Source organism: Ixodes scapularis, unplaced genomic scaffold, assembly GCF_016920785.2.
Source record: "Ixodes scapularis isolate PalLabHiFi unplaced genomic scaffold, ASM1692078v2 PGA_scaffold2__306_contigs__length_199485367, whole genome shotgun sequence".
Lineage (NCBI taxonomy): Eukaryota > Metazoa > Arthropoda > Arachnida > Ixodida > Ixodidae > Ixodes > Ixodes scapularis.
In genome coordinates, this window is record NW_024609857.1 from 59,954,846 (window position 1) to 59,977,024 (window position 22,179).

Genomic DNA, 22,179 nt, shown 5'->3' on the forward strand with positions numbered 1-22,179 from the left:
TAGTAGTTCGGTACTAGGTGCATGCTTGCACTCTGCATATTTTTGCAGACATTCCTCTCGCAGTGTGGCCCTTTCTGGCCATTTTAATGTAATACAATGTAAGGGAGGCTATGTAGAAAAAAAAGCAACATGGAAGAGTGACACTGAAGTGATGTCATCTGCTAAATTTAGTGGGCCCTGTGATCAAAGTGAAAACTAACGTGACCATACATGTCACACATGACCACATTGTGACACACACTGTCAAATTCTGTCATATGTTTTGCATTACGACAACCAGTGGCATTCTCGTCGCAGGTTGGGGTACAAACCTCGAGACACAAACGATTGCGCTGAGATTTATTGGCCCCAAAACAAATTATATTGCTATATTGTGGTGGATAGATTCTAAAAGTCTTTCCTCTCTGCAGCCCCACCGGCCAGAAGGCAAAAGAATCAAGAAGGTGCGGCAGCCCCACAATACGCGGGAGCGCTTCCGCCAGTTGGCCAACACACGGGAGTTTCTGGACCAGACACCCACCTATGGCACCAGCCCCTATGGGGGACGGGGCCCCCCGCCCCAGGCTCCTCCCCCTCAGGCTCCACCCCTTGTCACCCAGCCCGGCCTCCCCGACGGACCCGTGCGTCCCAGCAGCCTCGAACTTCCGCCCGGCGCGCAGCCGGGTGCCCACTACCCACCCCCACCCCCCGCCTACTCGGAGCACGCCCCACCCCCTCCCCAGTCCCCCAACCACTATCCCCCGCCCCCACCTTACGTCGAGCAGCAAGGGGGTGGAGCCACTGTGGTGTCCCCCACCAACGGCGGCACCCCGTCCCGGCGACCCCGCCCCTCTCAACCGCCCCCGGCCCCTCCCACCTCAAGCGGGACCTCGTCCCCGAGCGTCACCCCGTCCAGCGGGGCGGGACGTCACCGCGGGGGGGCGGGGCAGCGGGAGACGCTCCCGCCCCCTCCCCCGCCCCCCGAAGCGACTTCGGTTGCAGCCATGGATGCGACGGATCCGACCTCCGTCAAGCTGGACCGGCCGTTGGCTGCAGACGGCGCGGGTGACGGGCTGGACTTGCCCCCGCCCCCTCCGGCGCCAGACACAGTGGCGCAGGAGGCTGCCGCTGTGGTGGCATCAGTGGCCCCGCCTCCCCCTCCGCCCCCGCTGCCTCCAGCCAATGGGGTGATGGCGGTGATGGTGAATGGCGGCCTGGCCAACGGGACACTAGCCAATGGCGTGGAGTCTGAGAGCTCGGGTTCAAGCAAAGGAGGAGTGAAGAAGGAGTCCCCACCTCCAGCAGCGGGCAAAGGAGCTAAGGAAACGGCGGCACCGACGGATGCGCGAAGTGACCTCCTGGCGGCCATTCGTGAAGGTGGGTGGCTGGTTTCGATTGAACTGTTCGTAACAGTGCATTTTGTGGTCTTGATTCTGCATCTGCAGTGCTTAGTTGAAAGTCACATTCCTAAATGAGCTTAGTTTATACACAAACTCAACTCTGTGACGTCACAGCGCAGTGGTGGCGCGCCGGTCGCACTTCCGGTCTGGGGCTGTGGGCAGAAGTCCCCATGCCAGGCATGTATTCCTGCGTTGTTTTGAAAGGAACCAAACAAGAACCTGCCTTCTCGTCAAAACGCCGCGTTTGGGGCTGTATCGAAAGTGTCGAGGAAGGTTTGAAGGTCAGTTTTCACGTGCTCGGTTCGTCCGAGAATCTGGATATGTGCCTGAGAAGAGAAAAGCAGACCCCGTCGGACAACGATTGCTTGGGCGGGAAGCACTTTGGGTCATCAGATTTATTTGCTTTATTCCAACATGAACGCCAGAAAACCGTCAAGTTGTGCGGACCACCTGCAGACTACGTTCAGTGCGTCTTCAAGTTCAAACAGCCGCCTGATCATTCGAACTGTTGTCTACTCTTTCAAACGTTTCTGCTTGTCGTCTGCTCTCCTAGATGACGCCGGCCCGTAGACTAAATGTTGGCCCGGTACTTGCGATAAGAAGTAAGTGCAGTCCTCAAAAGACTTCAATTTGAAGGTTGGTAAGCAGGCTCGATGTAAACAGTAGATACAAAAAAATGTTGATTATTGTTACCACTGACCATCACCGACTTGTTATCCCTAATTCACTTGGTCCGATCCTGCTTGCGATTTTTAGTATCGACGTCGTCTATCTCGGCTACGATTCCCGCTTTTGCAGCTCAAGCGGCGTCGCGACTGAAAATTGCAAGCGAAATTGCATCATGTGATTCAGGCTTTAGCGTACATACTGCGGCGTCCACGCGGAATGAATCACCACATGTCATATTATTCACGTGAAGTTTTGCGGTGTAACAAGCCTCAGTGATTTCGCTGACGCCGCTCAAGTAGTCAGACGTCGTCAGGAAGATGTAGAATCAACAATTCGAACGCGAAAAAGGGCAGGGGTACTCACACCGATGCCGACAACATCGCATTCCAATGGTTTGTTTACTGGCAATGGCGAGCTTCTTGCCCACACCCCATCGCGCATGCGCGGCGCCGGTGGTGTCCGCGAGGGGCGCTCCGGTTTGTTTGTAAACATGAGTTAGTATATAAAGCAAAATTGCGAAATGCTTCAACCTCTAAACATTCTTTGTTGTTAGTGAGATGTGTACAGTTCTGCAAAAGCTTTGCCGACAAGCGTTATACTTTTGCCTCAAGTCGCTCCGCTGTAGAGAAACTTCACAACACCTACTTGAGCCAGGAACGACACTCGCTCCCGATTGAGCGGGATAGCACTCACTTAGCAGTATAGATACCTGCACGACATTGCATGGTGCAGAGAAGGTCAGAAGAATTTCTACCTCAATAAAATGCAGGCAACGGTAGGATGCAGTCTTAAATGTGTGGGTAGACACAACACTTACTTCATCCCACAGCACCTTCATGGGTGATTGGGCAAGAGGACCATTGATTACCTGGCTTACCATGAGACTGACTGCAACAATGATACTTGGCAAGGGTGATTTGTTTCACAGATGAATGAGTACTGCTTGGAAGGCGTTATTTCGATAGGCACCCTTCGCCTATTAACTCCAGAGTCTGGAAAGAAGCAGACATACCTATTCCAGTGAGTCATCTTGGCAGTTGTGAGTCTCTTTATCGAGCATATCTCGCGCGGCGTACTACATCAGCAGTTATGATTGCAGCATTTTTACGTCTCCTACAGAAACTACCGCGAGAAAAAACTGATGCCCCCATGTTTTTGCAACGTAACTGGAGTTGAGGGCTATCAACGAACAAACAAAGAAGCGGGAGGCATCACGTGAAGTGTCTCGGCCTAAGCGAAACCTAGTTGCTTGACTGAGTATGCAATTTGAATACTTCAGCAGGGATGCGACTGCTGGATATTAATGTCGCAAAACAGGGACTGCTACAAACAAAAAAAACATATTGGCACAACTTTGCGACGTCAGCCTGAATAGGCAACTAGCAGAAAAATCGCTTCAAGGAAGTCGGCACCTGTCAGCGTCACTGAATGCATGCTGGCACATTGAAGAGTTTAGTTTGAAAGAGGCTTTGATGCCACTGATATCAAGAAAACGAGTGGAAGCGATTTGCTGGTGGAGGAATATGAATCCGTTTGAGGTACATTTGCCGCTCAGTTCTTGACTTGTTATTGACTATGATTTTAATCCATCTTGCACTATGCAAAATGAATGTGGACAGAACCAAGGCTTGTTGACAAGTAGGTGACAAGGCACGTCTTTTGTGCTTGTGTCCCTCTTTGGAAACAGCTTGATTGGCTCCCATAAGCTCTCGATCGAGTTTAAATCTCGACTGTTGCCATGCCATTACAGCACTCTGATTAGGTTGTTTTCGAAGTGCCTTCAGCATGTGTTTAAGCCGGATCTTGCAAGAAAAGACACCCTCCTACAGGATAAACTTTATTGTGTGGAAGTGTGCCTTTTTTTTGTTAAAACTAGCTGCCTTATAACAATTTGAGGTTGTTCTTGTAGGAGAGTGGCTTTTTTTCTTTCTTCTTTACTGCTTGCATCACTGTTTACTATAGCCACAATCGTTTGAATGGGATGTAATTAGTCTTGAACACCTTTTCTTTAAGTGTGTGGACATTGTGCACAGTTTAGAACCTCCAAGTTGAAAGACAGTACCATTCTCTTCCAGCCACCTTGCAGCTCGAGATGCGTGCCCTTTGGCACCGCGCGGTCTTTAAAATCTTTGTCGAGATTTAAGGACCTTAACCTTTTGAGACTGCTGTGCTTTCAATTCAACCTCTGCTAGGTGTAGGAGGGTTTCGGAAGAGTTTGAAAAAACGGCAGTTACTATATTGGAGTAGAATGGAAAGATGGGCTAGTTGGTACATTGCAGGAACACTGAAAGTGCCAGGGAATGTTGTTTGTATTCTTTCTTTTCCTTTTCCCTGTCACATTTAATATTCCTACTATATTGGTTTTATGTAGAGGTCAATGCTTAACGTTTAGTGATAGAGTGGCACAAACAAGTTTCTACAGACAACCTGTTATGCACTAAAATCTGGGAAAAAATGCGTCCTCGCATGTCAACAGAAAACTTCCCATTGGTCGTGGCAAGTGCGTTGTCCTCTAGGCGTCATCCTCGAGGTCATCCTAGAAATCGTCCTTGAGCTTGTCTTAGACGTCGTCCTCTAGGCATCGTCTTAGACATCGTAAAAATAACAACTTCGCTGGTCCTCCATCTTTATTTGAAATGAAGGGGCTCTACAATTTTTTTAAATATTACTTTTTTATGGTGATAACGAAGGGCTTTTGGGAAAACCAAATTACTGTCGCACTCGGCCTATTTCCCCACAAAATTGCGAACGGACGTCTGAACTGCCTTCCTTTTTGGGAAAAAGATTTTCTCACTTTGAGACTTTCCTTGGAGAAAGGATGCCTGAAATAATTTATTCGTTACAAAAGTTGCCACTATATAATCCTGGAAAGAAAAGAATCCACAAAAGCTTGGCACCTTTTATCCGTGGGCACGTCGGCACGAGATACCTTATTGTGCCCCAACCGTCGTGCGAGCCACCTCAGATGGCTCCGAGGCAAAGCGCCAGCCCACAGATCCACGGGAGGTGGTTTTGAATCCCCACCGAGATGCCTGCAATCTTACAGAGGCTCGTTGACATACAACCGAAATTTCGGTTGTAGGCCAAGAGATCTCCGGGAGGTCAAAATGCATCCTTGGTCCTCCACCGGGCCTTCCAAGTGCGCCTCTGGCAGTCCGGCACGTCATGCTCCCAAATTTGACTCTCCCCCGCTGCCACGTTCTGCCGCTTGCACATACGTCGTTCTGCTCTGTTGCAGGGATCAAGCTGCGCCGCGTGGAGGACTTCAAGCAGAAGCAGGTGGAAAAGGCGGCCCAGCCCCACGACGTGGCCTCCATCCTGGCCCGCCGGGTGGCCATCGAGGTGTCCGACTCCGAGTCGGGCTCGGACAGCGAGTACGACAGCGACTGGGACAACGAGACCGAGTGCTGAAGGTCGGCCGTCGCCACCCGCCACCTGCCCCCGGCTCGGGTGAGCGTCCTCCCTTGCGCCTGCCAGTGCGGTGCCTGCAGCGCGTGGTCGACCGGTCTGTCTGGCCTCCCGCGCGTCGAAGGCGATTCGGAAGGGGCTGCGAATTCCGTCGCGGGAGCCGGGGCGTTGGACATCGCTATCCCGGCGGTCGGTCGAGGAAGTTGGGGGCAAAACATGAGCGCAAACGTGAGCGTCCTGACTCCCGTCCGCCGAAGCTTCTGTAGATCGTCTAGTCGGAGCTGGGGGGGGGGGGGGGGAGGTAGGAAGCTTCTGGAGGCGACATGAGGCCACCAGAGGTGAAGCCAGAAGTATTGAGGGACACTCCCCTGATGGCGACAAAAACCAAGAGACGCCATTGGACGAAAAGGAAAGCCAACTCAACAGCCATTTTGGTCACCCTCGAGCATGCTCGAGGGTGGCCTCGTGTCTCCTCCAGAAGCTTATTACCTCCACGAGCCGAAGAGGGATTCGCAGCCAGGCGGGTGTCTGCCGCTTTCGCTTTTGCCGTCGTGCCGTCACCGTGATTGCGAAGGGGGGGGAGGGGGAGGGGGAGGGAGGAGGAGGAGGAGGAGGAGGAGGAGGAGGAGGAGGAGGAGGAGGAGGAGGAGGAGGAGGAGGAGGGAGGGAGGGAGGGAGGGAGGGAGGGAGGGAGGGAGGGAGGGAGGGGGCAACGGCGGAGTCGGGCAAAACTCAAGAGACTGCATTTGGGGACGCGGCAGATGTATCGGTCGGTTGGAGACGGGTTTCGGGCACTGTACCGATGGCAGTTGGGTTGACGGAATGGTTGCATGCTGGATACCTTTTGGTAGGCCATGGGGTACCGTAATATCTGGGGAGATAGCCTCCTAAAATCGAGAGAAAATTGAGTGAAAATCAAAAGTGGGCTATTTTTCAATGTACAATCGAGAAAAGTCTTAAAAAATGCTATTTTAAGGTCATGTGTCCCTGCCAAACTTGTTATCGCGGCGGGGCAATAAAGCATAAATGACCATGCCTCCCAGTCATTAATGTTTGCTTATATCCCGCCATAGCTAACCAGATGCATTTGTGCCGAGATCATCATTGATCCCAGCACTGCGATTACTAGGAGTGGGCTGTCTTTCGACGTTTAAAGGAAAATGTCAAAATCAAGCCAACAATGGAGTGGGTTACCTTTCGGGAGCGGGGCATCTCTCGGGATTTTACTGTAGTTTGATATAAATTGGGAGCGGAGAAAGGCCACTCTGCGCCCCACTTTGGGGCTGACGGTTGCTCTTTGAGATTCGGAGCCGTCTAATGACGGTCGGGGAGGCTTAAAAATTTCCCTTCCGGCGGCTTCTGTGGGAGAACGCCATTACCTAACGTCGCACCCCGTGAATCGAAGGCGACGTACGCGGACGGATTCTCCTCTGTCTGCTCCGTGTTCATGAAGACATTCCGTTTTTCCGGTGCAGAGAAGTTGCGCAATGTTGTCGTTAGAGTGTGGTGTTCTGCTCTGGACGGGGTAAATAGGCCAGCCATTGAGAAAGGTCGATTGGAGTGAGCTTGGCTGAGCTTTTCACGATTTGGGATGAATTGAACAAATCTACCCTCACTTGAGGGAAGGAGGTAGGAAATTGGAGAAAGCATATTGAACATGCTTGGAGGCAGCTTCAGTTTAGATTCTGACCTGAGAAGCCAGTGCACTAACTTGAGAGATAGACAAACATTACAGCTTTAGATTTCTACAAACTGCATGAATGAAAAGGAAGCTGTTCGGTCTGCAATTATTTTTTTTACAACTTCAGTCTGCCTCCTTTCCTTCCTGATGGGTGGTGGAAAAAGATGTGGAGGGAAAGGGGAAGAGCAATATACAATAAACTCTCACTTGAGCGAACTTCAAGGAACCCAAGCAAATAATTCACTTAACTGAAGGTTCATTAAACTGAATATATTCAATAGAATATGGAACAGCATAGGGCATAGCATACATCGAGTCAAAAGTGTGAAATGCAATTTATGGAGTCATGTACAGTGCTCAGCAAACTTATCTGGTACACATGCTAAGCCTGCTCTTGGCTTGTTCTACCGGGTGTATCAAGGAGCGGCCAGGCTCTTTAAATCTACCACTAAATTCGGTTTCTTAACCTATCGCGTTCAGATTTTGTACAGCGTTGACCACAGGTGGCGCATTTTTTCTATTAAATTCGCATAGAGCAAGCTTACCTGAGGAAAAAGTAAAAAAAAAAAAAAGAAAAAGGCTTAGCTCATGGAAAACGCAGCGAAGCCACCAGTCTTCAAACCTAAGGGCGCTATGGCTTGCAGACAGGTTGCGTCGCTGCGTTTCCATAAGAGCTAAGCCTTTTTCTTTTTTTACTTTTTCCTCTGGTAAGCTCACTCTTTGCAAATTTTATAGAAAAAATGCATCACCTGTGGCCAACGCTGTACAAAATCTGAACACGATAGGTTAAGAAACCGAATTTTGCGGTCAATTTAAAGAGCCTGGCCGCTCCTTGATACACCCAGTATTTTATTTTTTTCTATGAATTCCTTTGGCTGAAACATTTTTGCATAGAATGCATAGGAAAACTGCCGAGGATTTTTAAAAGTTTGTCATTCTGAAATATTTGTTAAACCTACGTTCACTCAAGTGAGAGTTTATTGTATTGATTAAGATCCTTTGATAGCGGCATGTTTTTATGTGTTATGGTTGCAGTGACAACTCAGCTACATACTAGTGTATTCTTAGTTTATCAGTGCATGCAGTGTGATGAATGTGAAAGGACTTGCAACTTGCAGAAGAAGGAACTTCAGTTGGGGTTGCTCACACACTAACATTTGGGCCACATGCTGAAAGTTGTGGCCCCAATATGCTTTCCAATTACCTTTCAGACATTTTACTAGGGTTTTTAATTTTCACGACCGTCATTAAAACAAGACGAATGATTCACACCTTTGTGAAATGTGCGCTAAATATCTGTTTTAAACAAACACCAAACTACGCAGGCAAAGTTTGCTCCTATATGAGCACTGTGCAGCCTAGATAAACACTATGCATGTACTTGAAGTGACGTAGCATCCCATCGTCTGCTGTTGCAGGTCTGGAAAGTACACCAGCCTTTAGTTGTGAATTGGAGCGTTGCTCCCGAGAAAAGGAAGAACACAAGAGGCAAGCCAGCCACCACCTGTTCCATGACAAGGCCGTGCATCTGGGAAGTGCGTGCGTCTGCTTTGGGCACCCGTCCAGCGGGCCACAGAGACACGGGTGTCAGCAAACCCTTCCTTCCTTTGCTCGCGAATCGGCCACAGGGACAAGGATAGGCAGCAGTAAGGCATTTTGTCGGGTATCGTTTCACGCGCAGGCGTGTCCAGTTCGGGGTTGCTCGTTTGCTGCTGCATTTATTTCTGGAAACTCGTCTTCTGCAAATCTGCTAGTCTCGTGTGATACGACGGGGGCTGTCGTCGGCACCCACGGTCACCCCCTTTTCCACAAGCGCATTGCCTTCGGTGGGGGACAGGCTCGCGTGTCCGCTGCGACTCTGCTGCGTGACGTGCGGCCTTGCGTTGGATCAAGTATTTATTTCGGTTTTGCCGACTACCTTTGGTCACGTCGGATACCGATGCGATTGCGAGACTCCCCATCTTGCTGCATGTGGAAGTGTAAGCCTGACTGGTCGAAGGGAAAGCCGAATGGTGGACGGGGCTTTAGTTTGCCTTCGAAGTATTTGCATAATGATAGGGACTTTTGCGCTTACAGTTCCGCATTTAACAACATTTGGACAAATCATTTGAGCATGGTTTATGTCTTCTCTAACTTCGAAGCATTAGTCGGGTTCAGTTTTCACTACATCTCGCCGAATGAGTTTTTTTAATAGTTGTGCTTGGCACATCCTGCAAGACGGCACGATACATTGCAAATCCCGATAGGTTTGAGAGGTAACATTGCGGTGCTTATTCGTCCGTGTGCTTACGATTTCAATGCCCGTCACTTGCTGATGGCGCACTTTGAATATTCAGTTTACCTTAGCAGGGACAGAGGAGTGTTTTTGTGCTGCAAGTTTTTGCCCACTTGGGCTGCGAGGGATTTCATCGCTGGTTCTGTGTTATGCCAAAGATAACTTGAGTTGCCATTTTTTTTCTTTATGTATTTGCCATCCTCATTTTCACAAAGGATTACGGTATTGCTAAAGTGTAGTATAGCATATCCAATGATGGCAGGTAAGCTGTTGCTTTGGCTTTGTCGGCCATGACACTCCGCAGCACTGGAGCGTGAAAGTGCGGCTGTTTTAATGGGGAGATGGTCAGAATACGCTAATTTTAGGTTGTCTGATGAAAGAGACGCATGGTGATTAATGGCGAACATGCTCGTCACAAAAGTTATATTGCAAATATTCGATACATAACATTCCTTCGTTTTTCTTCAATTTACGTCTAGGCTAGGTTGCTCGGAGAAAGTCTTATGGCCTTACTTTTTACTTCAGAACTCCAGGAAAGCATTTTCGCTGTAATCAGTATGAACCCTTCACAATTCCTTTTACAAATTCTAGGCAGTGGGTTTCCAACCTGACTGGAGACACCTGCAAACATGACTTCATTTTTCATCTTTTGAATTTTTTTTACTCCACTTTGCAAGCCCGCACATCAGGGTTGCATGCATTAGGGTCCTGTACTCCTTGCATGCAGTGTGCCGGTTAATACTTTTAGCAGTGCCCTGTGCCAAACTCTACAAAGATGTTCTCTTTTGCCAAATCTTGCTTTTTATTTAAAGTTGCTTTTTATTTTTTTTTATTATTTTTTTAATGAGTGAAACACTCTGAAATTGTCCCTGGCACCATTCTAGTTTTCACATGAGCTCGGGAAATTGCGAGTAGTACAGCCATTGGCATGGGTCCGGCGAACCTGGCATTCGTTTTTTGGACCTTTCACGGTGTCTTTTTGCAACAGATTGTCTTTGTATTGCACTATGCGGAAAGCCGGTGCCTGCTCCTTGCATTGTCCATGGCAACGTCAGCAACTGCGAATCGAGTGGTGGATGTCAAATTTACGAACGACCGACTCTTTCAAAGGCCTGCCTGCGTGACTGCTAGGCGATTGACTGGTTTAAATCCTATCACAATTTGCTCAAGGGTTTTGACGGAAGCTCTCGTGGCTTCTCACTGGTGCCTATCTCAGAGCAAGCTCTTCTTCTCTCTCGAATTTGATTGTTCTTTTGGCTTCGCTCGGTTTCGAAAGCCTCCAGTGCTTTGTGATCCCGTCGACGCCATCCGAGCACCGGTCTCGCGGAACCGAGACACTGCAACAGAAACCATGTTTCTTGGCGTATCCGTTTTCAGTGGTGCACACCGAATTCCGACCCCGAGGCAGTCGTTACTCGTCGGCTCGTTTACCTGCTCTGGAGTTTCCAAATGCGATATTTCGGCTGGCCCCAAATTTTAGGCGTGGAACGGCCCCAGGAAACGCTTGCAATAAGCGCCCCGTTGTGCTCGGCACATTCCAAAGCTTCCCGTGTCCAGTTTGTCCGTTCTTTTCTCTTGTGAAAGTGTGGATGTGGAGTTGCATGTCATTCTCACCGTCTCTCTCTCACCGCACCTCGGTAAGTTCAGAATTCTCCCCCCTCCTTACAAAGAAGGACCGCTCTCGGTTGCTCGTATCTTTTTTACATGGGGGTTGGAGGGGAAGCAGAGAGCAAACATGTCACAGATTGCCAGATATTGCCGTTGGCAGTCTTCGTTTTTAAGCGAGCCCTACTTAAGTGCGCATGCCACCTACGAGCGTGTACATACAACCAGGCACCGTTGGAGAGATACATTTTTTATTTGTACGGTAAGAAGCTCTCTCACCCTCGGAGAGAGATTTGCACCTTCCAGTAGGTTGGGTACGACGTGTAATTGCAATGTGATATGTAACGAATGGCAGCGAGGGAATGTCCACTCGAGAATCAACCTTTTGCAAATGCAAGGTGGAGAATTCTCAGTTGTATTGCTTTGGTCTTGCATTAGTTGGGTGTCTGTAAGATGTCCGGACAAAAGGAGAAACTGAGTGTTTTTTTATTTTATTTTTATGTTTGGAGGCAAAGCAGAAAAAAGTTTTCTGCATCGATGAAATTGGAAGACTTCGTTGTGGCCACTCATGTTTAAAAAGAGGCATCTTCCGCCCGACATCCTCCTTCCTGTGTCAATTCGTCGAGTGAGCGGTGTCTGCATGCATGAACAGGATGATGCTGCTCTTTAGCGTCTTTTTTTTTTTGCTTAAAAGACCCGACTATGTCAAACCCTGAAGTAGAGGAGACAGACTGTTTATTTTATACATACATATAAATATAAGAAATAAATATATATATATATAGTGAAATTACTGTTTTCTACTGCTTTAGTTTGCAATCTAAGGCAAGCTTCATCCCATGTGAGTCTATGTGTGGTGCCACTGTGGGGCACTTTGTATAGTTTTAAGAATAAAGAGCTGGATAATTGCAATACGGTGTCTGGCTCCTTCGTCTTGGGTGTGCATTAAATCAATTAACCTCAACACGGCCTTGCGATGTGAACATGTGCTGTGGGTGTAGTTGATGGGACATCCATGGTTGTAAGAAATCCATTGCATGACTTGTAATGTTAACACTTTATGATTTGCTCTTTGACAGTCTTCTAATGTCACACTCGTCAACTTAGGAGCATTATTAAGATCCTGTTGGTTGCTATAGAAGGCAGCCTTGAGCCTTCTCACATCTGAGCTGTCTCGATATATGACGTGCAATGCTTACCTTCTAGAAGCCAGATACTGGCACCGACCTAAAGATCGTTTATTTCCGGCCGAGTAAAAGGATAACGGCTTTAGTCGAGGAAGGCAAGGGCAGTCGCTGAGAACTCTTCAACTACTAAAAAAAAGGTTTAAAATCGTTTATTGTTTACGGCGCGAAGTTCCGTCTCCTACCAGGTCGCGCTGAAACGGGATGCCTTAGTTTGTGTTTAGCGCTGAAGAATGCGAGCGGAATGTTTGCCTTGTGCTTCGAACGAATTTGATAACGACAAATGATACTCACGGTGGACAGGAACCAGCTAAGCGCGCCCAAACCGCGGCACCAATCGCGTACTGATAACTTGGAAGCAGGAACGCGGGGTAGGCTTCCCCGCATGCCTTTGGGAAGATGGAGAGCAAGCGCTCTTATAGCGGCGCGCTCCTCGTACCGCGTCCGACGTCCCCGCTGCGACGTACCTCTCACCCGAAAGTCTTCGAGGCGCTCGAGCCGCCGTCGGTGCCTCTGCAAGCAGGCCCTCGACGGACTCGTGGAAACCGCGTCCGCGCGGGACGAGCGTCGGGTCGCGACCGACGGCGCTTTCATTGAGACGGAGCGTCCCCGATTGAAAGTACGGCGTATTGATTTCGTCGGAGGCCGATGCTGGTTACCCGGGCGACGTGGATGGCCCCGGCGCAGGCGCAGTGGGGCGGCGTGCCTCGGGGATCGCGGGAAGCTGATCGCGAGCAGCCCCGGCATCTTGGTGGGGCTCGGCCCTTTCTTGCTCCGAGAGACCGGGTTCGCCATGGAAACTTAGATTCCGTTCCCCCGACCGCTCGGGGGACCGTCGGACGACGCAGCTTCGCTGCTGTGGACAGCCGCGCGCTGGCCCGCGTGCCGCGGCTCGCCGCCGGGCCGTGCCAAGGCGCCCGCCACGGTGCTCCTAGCACCCGGACCCAGGGCTCCCCCGGTCGTGCCCCCGTGCTCTAGATGAAGGCTGCCCACCCGAGCCCAGGCGGTCCCACGACTCCCAAAGGTGAGGGGACGACCGGGCAAAGCCGATCTTGGCTGACCGCGGCGCGGGGAGGACCCCGTGGGGACGCGGACCTCCCTATTTTCCCTTCGGAAGAGCGCGGGAGGAGACGGAGGAACGCTGTCTGCCAGTGTGGCACGCCGGAGATGGTGTCTCTCCACGAAGGTCAGGGTTACGCGGCAGGCATCCTGAAGAAATCCGGTACAAGGGGACCCTTGGCTAGCCTGGGCACGGAAACTGAGCGTTTCTTTTGTCTCGGGTACCGCTGTGGCTATGATGACGACACTATCACGCGCTGCGTACGTTACGAGAGTAGGCTTAGCGTGTCGCAGCATGACCACGCCGACTGCGGTTCAGTGGCCTCTGGCACCGGTCAAATTTTTTTTGTTGTAATTTTTTTTTTGTTTTTGTTTTATGCAGGTTGTATTTGAATTGGGAATCGAAACGCTTGGTATTCTTTAGAGAAAATGCACGGTCTCGAGATGGACTTTATAGCTTAGCGAACGCGATACGTGACAAGCGCGCGACCGCACCGCCCCTGCAGCCCAAAGCAATGGCTGCAGTCTGTCAAAACCGCGCTGCAACCGTTTAGTTGTCTTGCTCTCTCGGTGGAAGTGGGGCAATCTGTACGAAATGTCGGCCGTCCACAGCACAAATCAATTATTATTATTTATTTATTCTTCACTCGGGTGTTCCGTCAAATACGCGGCATCGCAATAAGCCGGCGGGAAACTAACGATTATACCGATTTCGCTAATGGCGTTTTGGGGGAAACCGTTCCGTCTGTCGGTTGGTTCGCATTTTTTGAAGCTCGAATTCGGTCCTGTTTCTTAGACTCTCGGTCACTGGTCTTGTCTTCGGTCTGCTCAAGACCGCATACGAGCTGCGACTGTCAGCCCCGCGACATCGGCCAGTGGTCCTGTCAAACGCGCGCCGGTCTTTCTAGCTTAGGCCTAATTCATCTTCGGACTTCGAAATACCTTTTAGCTCCCGTCAGCGCTTTTTGACACTACGATTAACAAGTGTGCGCAGCTTTCGAGTTCGTGTCCTGTCGGCAGTGAACGGTCATGGTTCCTCTGCAAGAATGGCGCTTTAAGACGTTACCGGACACTTCCACACTAGGTCGTTCACCCCTGCAGGGGTGCGCGGAAAGTCTAGAAATAGTGATGTAACCTACGTAAAACATCGGTTTGTTTATTAAGAACTTATATAATTTAGCAAATTGACTTGTACGAATGTGCCGTCGAGTCTCCTATGCTGACCACCCCACCCTTGTCGCTTTTAGAGCGCCTCAACATCTCCCTCACCGTGACCGTTTCAGACCTGATTAGTTCGTCACCTTTATTTGTACGTATTCTGCTTTCTCAGCCTAAGTACAACGAATACTGCAATGGGGAACGGATATGGTACGCGAGGGCGCCTGTTGCGTAAGATGTCTGTTCTCAGGAGCAAGGCGAAAGCTCGCGATACCCCATTGAACTCTGTTAGTACAACTCTTGTCATTTTTGGCAGCCATCGTGTCTGCCACTACGTATATTATTTGAATGCTCACATGTTTGGAGTCCCAGATTGCAACATCGTCATTTCGACAACGCACACAAAGATCATTCGATGTTTAAAATTTAGAAGTAATTTTACTTTCGTCGGATAATGTGAGCATGGCAATCCTGTATGATACTCTAAATACGACACTTACCATAACTCATTCCAAAACTGTATGCTTGGTCGAAAATTTGTCAAACGGGATTGCGTACAGTTCGTCAGCGAAATATTGCTCTGAACCTTCCATGTGTGGCAATAAATGGCCGTGAACATCGTCCCGAAACGACGGCTGATATACAATTATTAATTCTGTAGAAGAGCCCGGCTGGGAAACAGAAGGAATAGATTATAGATGAGACCGTCTCTTGAAAACTATTTTTACATCTCTGGCTTTGGCATCCGTGCGCAGCCTGCACTATGCTGACCGCCCACAAGCTGAAATTCGGTAATTGGTGTGACAGGATACGGATCATCAGCCATGAACATCCGTAAGACATGGCGCCCATTCTCGTTACACGCTTTCCCTTACGCAAGCGCACCTAGTGGCGAAGTGTGCTTCTGCGGACTTTTGGAGGAGCTTGCATTCAGTGGAATGAAGGAAGGGTGCTCACTTTTTTGAAAACGTTTAACTGAACTGCTAGTAACTGCGTAAGAAAATTATACTTCACTACTACTGGTTATCAAGCCAGGGATCACCTGCGTCGCAGATACGGCTCAAGATAGCATCCCCAAATGTGTATTACATTTTTTACCTTTAGCTACAGTGGCGAACAATATCGTGAACGGGTAAGCGTTCGCGTTGCGGACGCTCGCGCTCTCGGCTGTGGCACGGGTCGTGCTTGCGTCGCGGACGCTCGCAGAAATGTACAAATATTAAAGTTTACTTCATTAGTGCTCGATTTCAAATCTTGTTCTAGGTAATTCTTGATAGAAGTCGATATCTATGAAGCAACTTCACGTTTGACCGTCTTCCTATAGAGTCTCATCCATTGGCTGGTGCCAAGCATAGCCACCGGCGATGCCACTCGCCCCCAGCAACGCAAGCCTCGATTCGCCATCCAGCCTACTATAATAGACACCAGTGCGGCTGGCATTCAGCGCTGGCTAGTCCAAGCACGACTCGTGCAGCAGAAGAAAGTGCGCGCGTCCAGAACGCATGATTCGTGCAACGAATGATTGTGCGAGCGTCCGCAACGCGAGCATGATTCGTGCAGCAGACGACAGTGCGAGCGTTTGCGACGCAACCACGATTCGTGCAGCAGAAGACAGGAGGGGACTGACAGCCAAATTCGGAACAGTGGACGCTGTTCCTGATTTGGTTGTCAGTCCCCGTTTAAAGAACCATGCACGCCCGTTTACGCACATATTGTTCGCCTCTGTACATCTAGATACATTTGGGTATATCTTAAGCATACTGAAATAACAGCTGCGCCTTTTAGCAAAGAAAAATAGAACAACATATTGGGGTCTCAATACATGATACACAATTCTAAAGCATCGGTTTTTCGACTCTACACTCAACGCTTTCAAAAATGAATCTGCACTTTTCAACCTGCGCTCTTCCCTCACGCGCTTTTTGGAACGCTAGGATAACAGCGTTTGGTTACAGAATATTCGAATAACAGAAAAGAAACAAACAAACAAACATTCCAGTAGGCCGGTTTTTTAGTCCTGGTCTAATGCAACATTCTGAAAAGGGCCTCACTGGGTTAGGATGTTGCACAACCGTCAGACACTACGGACACATCGAAGTCGAACGCGAAATAAATTCTGAGAAAAGATAGGACAAATTGAGACGTGTGTTTTTGTCCTTTGTCCCTTTTGTCGTCCATTATCTCTGGTTAGAATCATGTGAAAAGTAGGTTTTCGTTTATATTTTGTAGTACTGTGCAAGGAAATAGGCATTCAAGTTTCACGCCCGCATGTGGTTAACTTTTGTTTGCTGTCATATAAACGAAGTTACGATAGCAGACGAACCTCCGTGCTTCACCGTGGATAGAAATATTTGTCGCGTCACCTAATAAGGCGACAATCAGTGGCGCGTACTTGTTAACATGAAATTTCATACCCCTCCTAAAGATGGGTGCATTTTTTAGGCAAAAAACAAAAAACAATATGGGTTACTAGTCGCCAGAGGTCGATTGTATTGGATCTATCAGACAGTAACCGTGCATACACCATATTGAAGCGGCCCTGCGCGATACATTAATTGCAATTCAAAACCTCGCAAAAAATGAATAAAAAAAGTATATTGATATAAGCGGTGAAATTATCCTACTGGCATACTGATTAGAACCAAGGCATATTTTTGCTTCAGCGTTTAGAAAGTGCTAGAGCCCTTTTCCAATTAAAAATAATAAAATGTAGCGAAAACAAACAGGCTAACACAAAACAGATTAGACAAATTGGTCGTTAGTTGTTTATACAGCAGGAGTTTAGAATATGGAGACATTGTTACCCATTGTAGATGAGAAATTTCGCCAGTGCAATAAGACTGCTATAGCCTGGTGTCTTTGGCGTGCCTCACGCAGCAGTGATAGACGACCGCACGCCGGTATGATGTTCATTCAGATCGAAACAAGCAGATTCCTGGGTTCTGCAACGCGAGCTTTCGCTACACGTGCTCCAAGCTGCAATGCTTTAACACACACTGCCCCCCCCCCCCCCCCCCCCCCCCCCCAATCCCAGGTTGACACACACTGACTGACAGAACTGCGTCCAACATAACTAAAAAAAAAAAAGGAAAGAAAAGACGTAAGATTGTTTTGTGTCAATTCACCCCAGTGCTGGAATCCCCCTTGACCGTGTTGCTCCTGGCATAGGTACAAAAATGTCTCCTGGTCTGATTTTTAACCTTTTAGTTTATTTTCTACTAACGCAAAAATGACGTCCTGAATATTTAAAGAAACATGAAAAAAAAAAAAAAAGCATCTTGATGGTATAGGATTAGTCTTGTACGAATAGTGGATTTTGAGTTCGAAGCGAATTTGAAGCGAATACAGGTTTTGGCCGAATATCTTCGATTCGAATATCGGATAGTTTCTCCACGCCTTGCCATGCCAAGACATCTGACATTATGAAGACACAGTTCAAAAATATAGATAAACTTAGCTTATAAATGAACAGCTTATAATGAACAACCTTCACAAGTTTAGCTGGGCTTTCGTCTAAGCGTTACGCAATGGTAGTGAATACTATTGCGTAATGCTTAGACGAAAACCCAGCGAAACTTGTGAAGGTTGTTCCACTTGTTCATTATAATCTAAGTTTATCTGTATTTTTAACTGTCTTCATAAGGTCTGATGCCTTGGGATGGCAAGTAAACGACGGATTTGACATAAATGAATCCTATAGAGATGGCCAACTATACCCAATTGAATGAATTTAAAAATCTTGCTATATAAAATATTGTTTCTTTAATCCTGTGTACCGCACATGATGGACGCGGGTTGTAATGGCATCTATATCTAACATAGTATACTCTTGCATAACAGCCAGTCTAGTTTTAGAACTTTTACTACAATGTATATATGCATATTCACAACGTTTCCATTTATTCCCAAATACAGCCGGCACGCGTGCACCATCCCGCTTTGAATGTATGCTTTTCTTCCAAGCACGCAATTGCGATATTCATACTTGTCCAAGTGTTTATCGCGGCGGTGTACCCCGTTGAGTGCGCTTCTCACCGAGTACCGATGTAATGCAGAAAAGCAATACCCGCAGAGCTCTCTTCGGTGGGTGTTGCTTCTCCGCTGTGGACCGATGCTAGGTAAGAAGCGCACTCAACGGGGCTAACCCACCGCAATCAACACTTCGAAAAACGCGAATAGCGCAGTTCTTCTCGAAGCGAATATCGAATAGTCTATTATTCGAGACTACTACTCGAAATTTCGAATATTCGCACAACGCTAATAGGACACTTCCTCAGAGGTACTTATTACACGGTGAATTCGAAGGCTATATTAACAGCCATTCAAGGTCCCGCAAAACCCCCGAAGCACTAACTATAGATGCTTTACAAAATTCAGACTTGCCATGCCGATCACTACCATGATTTGAGCGCATAAAAAAAAACAAAAAACAGTAGGGTTGATTTAGCTTTTTTTGTTAGGTCGCTATTGTCCCGCTCGAGGGTAGCCTAGACCATATAGTAGACCATATAGTAGTCACACTGAGATGAGAAGGGCAGGGCGTCTCTTTCGGGTGCCCGACCTCCAGCACGGACTCAGCCTTCCGCCGTGCCTTTCATTCGCGCGCAGGCTCGAAGCTCACAAGACGCCCAAATGTTAACGAAGTCAGGAAGCTCGCGTTGGGGGCGGGACAACTGAAGTGCCTCTCTGCCGTTCTTGTTTTGTCAGTGAATATACATATTGTGAATGCTACTGATGGAACAAGGTGGAGAAATGCACCCAGAGGATGTGGCACGAGGCTGGTGTATTCGAGATGTTGGCACAGTGCGATGCACGAAGTAGATACAAGCGCCGTGTGAGCATACTTTTCAGACTCGAAGTCCTATCCCACTCTGCTGTAAAGCGCCTTCATGTGGCACCAGCGAAACTGGAGCGAATCGCGAGAGAAATACATGGTGCAAACTGCGTTCTCATCTGCCGTTGACTACTAAAGGTGCCCGATAAAACATTACGCATTCTTCTATGTTTATTGCCGCCATCGCTATGGCAAACGATAGCTCGCTGTTTGCGCCACTAGATGGCACTGAATTTCGGAAAGGGTCTTAGAGAATATTCCTCCTTAAAATCCATATTAGTGGGGATATGCTAAATTAGCGTCCATCAATCAGTTCTGTGAGTGATTGGACTTTTTTTTCCAAAGGAATGGCTCGTGCCACACTGCTGGCAACGAGTAGTGTTTTAATTGTTCATTTTAAAGAAACCAGTTGGAGAGACAGGGAACATTGTGTATGTGGGAATGGCTTCCCTCCTTATTGTATAGCTGTTCTATCGGAGGGTTCCTAAAGAAATAAAGTACGGTGTGAAGTTAGAAATTCGTAAAAAACAAACAAACAAAAACAAACACACCAAAAAACATCGTGAGAATAAATCTTGTGGGCCACTTTCTAGACGTTTATTATGCAATATCAGAGATGTATCCAAGCATTTATGATATGATGATGCTTTTAGGGTATCGAGTGTCGATAGCGAAGCTATAATCTTCAAGTATCTTTTCTTCATTGTTTTCATCACTAACGCCTGAATTACAGCACACGGATTAAAACTACTCCCTTAAGAACTTCGGAGTAGTTCACTATTTTGGCTTACTTTATAAATTATAATCTCCGATGTAATATATTTGTCATTTGTCACATTTTTCTCGCGCGTGTGCGGAGGCCTATAAACCACTTGCACTCAGTGAACGCTTGCACTCAACGTGACTGCATGGTGCAGTGCAAGCGTCGTTCAGGTGACATGCTCGTGCTTGTAGCTTCGGCTTCGCTCGTGCTTTCGCATCTGGCGAAGAAAAACATGACGTGAGTAGATTAATTTAAATGACATTTGTATTGGAGGCGGGCTGGATAGCAGTCTGACATTAGTAGGGAGAGTTCATTTTTAAAGATAATAAACGGGGTAAATTGCATAACAAACACATATATGCAGGCACGTAGCCAGGATTTTGATTGGGGGGGGGGGGGGGGGGGGGAGGGCGCCCATGACAAAATGCTGTATCAGGGTGAGGGGGGACAGGAGGCCCCACAAAATGAAAGATATCGGGGTAAGGGGAACCACCCCCTTCCCCCTGGCTACGTGCCTGCATATATGTCTTAGTGCTGTGAGTGGGCATTTTGTCGCGGATGCTTTATAAATACGAGTACAGCAAAACGCAAACTGAATAACAGCATCAACAACAACACACATTTGTATATTGCGGAAGTCGTTTACATTTGTAGCCCCAAAACGGACGCCGACACTCTTTATCTCGACGGCCTAGCGAATGTGCCAGTGTCGCCCAGGCGGTAGCCTCTGAAGTAAAGCATGATCCCCGAGGAAACGAAACTTCAGCGAGGTCGCACAAAGGTTGCGAGACTCACGTTCGATGGTTGCCGTCATCACTAAACATGAATCCCGTGGATATTTATCCACTAATAATTAAAATCACAGTTGAAAGATACATATCGTATTTTATCAGCAATAAATTAATGGCAGATAGGATATCTATGATCAGGTGTCACTTAGTTTATATGCGCATAAAATACCGGTTTATTATTTTTTTTTTTTGCGGCACTAGTTTGTGGGTACGTAGCAGACATTTAGCCATGACTCGTTTAACATGACACCTTGGGATCAATGAAGGCTACACGTGCGTTTTCGTGGAAACTCGGAGTGAGGTTTGCACGAGAGCAGCCGAGCTTTGGCAGGCTAGGAAAATGAAAACATCTCTACGTGAGACGCTCGTGTACAAAGGATGACACTGTAGCCCGAACGAGGGATCGCCAGACGTTTTAGAGCGCAGCTCTTAGGGGCCCGTTTCCGGCTTGAGCGGCGTCGGCGTCGCCGTCGGCGTCGCCGTCGCTGTCGCCGTCGGCGTCGGCGTAACCGCGCGGTGCATCATGGGAAATGTCCCATAATGCACCGCGCGAGCCCCCCACCGGGGTCACGTGACCTCGTGGGGGGCACGTGGCCCCCCCGAGGTCACGTGACCCCCGGTGCATCATGGGAAATGTCCCATAATGCACCGCGCGAGCCCCCCACCTGTGTTCACGTGACCTCGGGGGGGGGGGGGGGGGGGCACGTGACCCCCCCGAAGTCACGTGACTCCCCTGAGGTCACGTGACTCCCCTGAGGTCACGTGACCCCCGCCGATGTCGCGTGACCCCGAATGACGTCATCGTCACTGATGACGTCACCGGCATCCACATCGTCATCGTCATCATCACTGATGACGTCACCGGCATCCACATCGTCATCGTCATCACTGATGACGTCACCGGCATCCACATCGTCATCGTCATCATCACTGATGACGTCACCGGCATCCGCATCGTCATCGTCATCATCACTGATGACGTTACCGACATCCGCATCGTCATCGTCATCATCACTGATGACGTCATCAGTGACGTCACTGATGTCGTCACCGGCATCCACATCGTCATTGTCACTGATGACGTCACCGGCATCCGCATCGTCATCATCACTGATGACGTCACCGGCATCCGCATCGTCATCGTCATCATCTCTGATGACGTTACCGACATCCGCATCGTCATCGTCATCATCACTGATGACGTCATCAGCGACGTCACTGATGACGTCACCGACATTCGCATCGTCATCGTCATCATCACTGGTGAAGTCATCAGTGACGTCACTAATGACGTCATCGGTACCCGCATCGTCGTCACTGATGACGTCATCAGTGACGTCAGTGATGACATCATCGGCATTGGGGGTCACGTG

The 22,179-nt window shown here is 48.6% G+C and overlaps 1 protein-coding gene across 4 annotated transcripts in view; it reads left to right on the forward strand.

Moving 5' to 3' along the window:
- LOC8030751 (wiskott-Aldrich syndrome protein family member 3) overlaps positions 1–11,929 on the forward strand; it is a 30,536-nt gene extending 18,607 nt beyond the window's left edge. For all 4 annotated transcript variants that reach the window (XM_029987487.3, XM_029987488.2, XM_029987489.2 and 1 more), the window contains 3 exons: positions 411–1,356; positions 5,287–5,498; positions 8,556–11,929. In XM_029987487.3, the coding sequence (XP_029843347.2) occupies positions 411–1,356; positions 5,287–5,459 (1,119 nt within the window). In that variant the 3' untranslated portion in view covers positions 5,460–5,498; positions 8,556–11,929. The remainder of the gene's footprint in view (positions 1–410; positions 1,357–5,286; positions 5,499–8,555) is intronic.
- Positions 11,930–22,179: the final 10,250 nt, after the last annotated feature.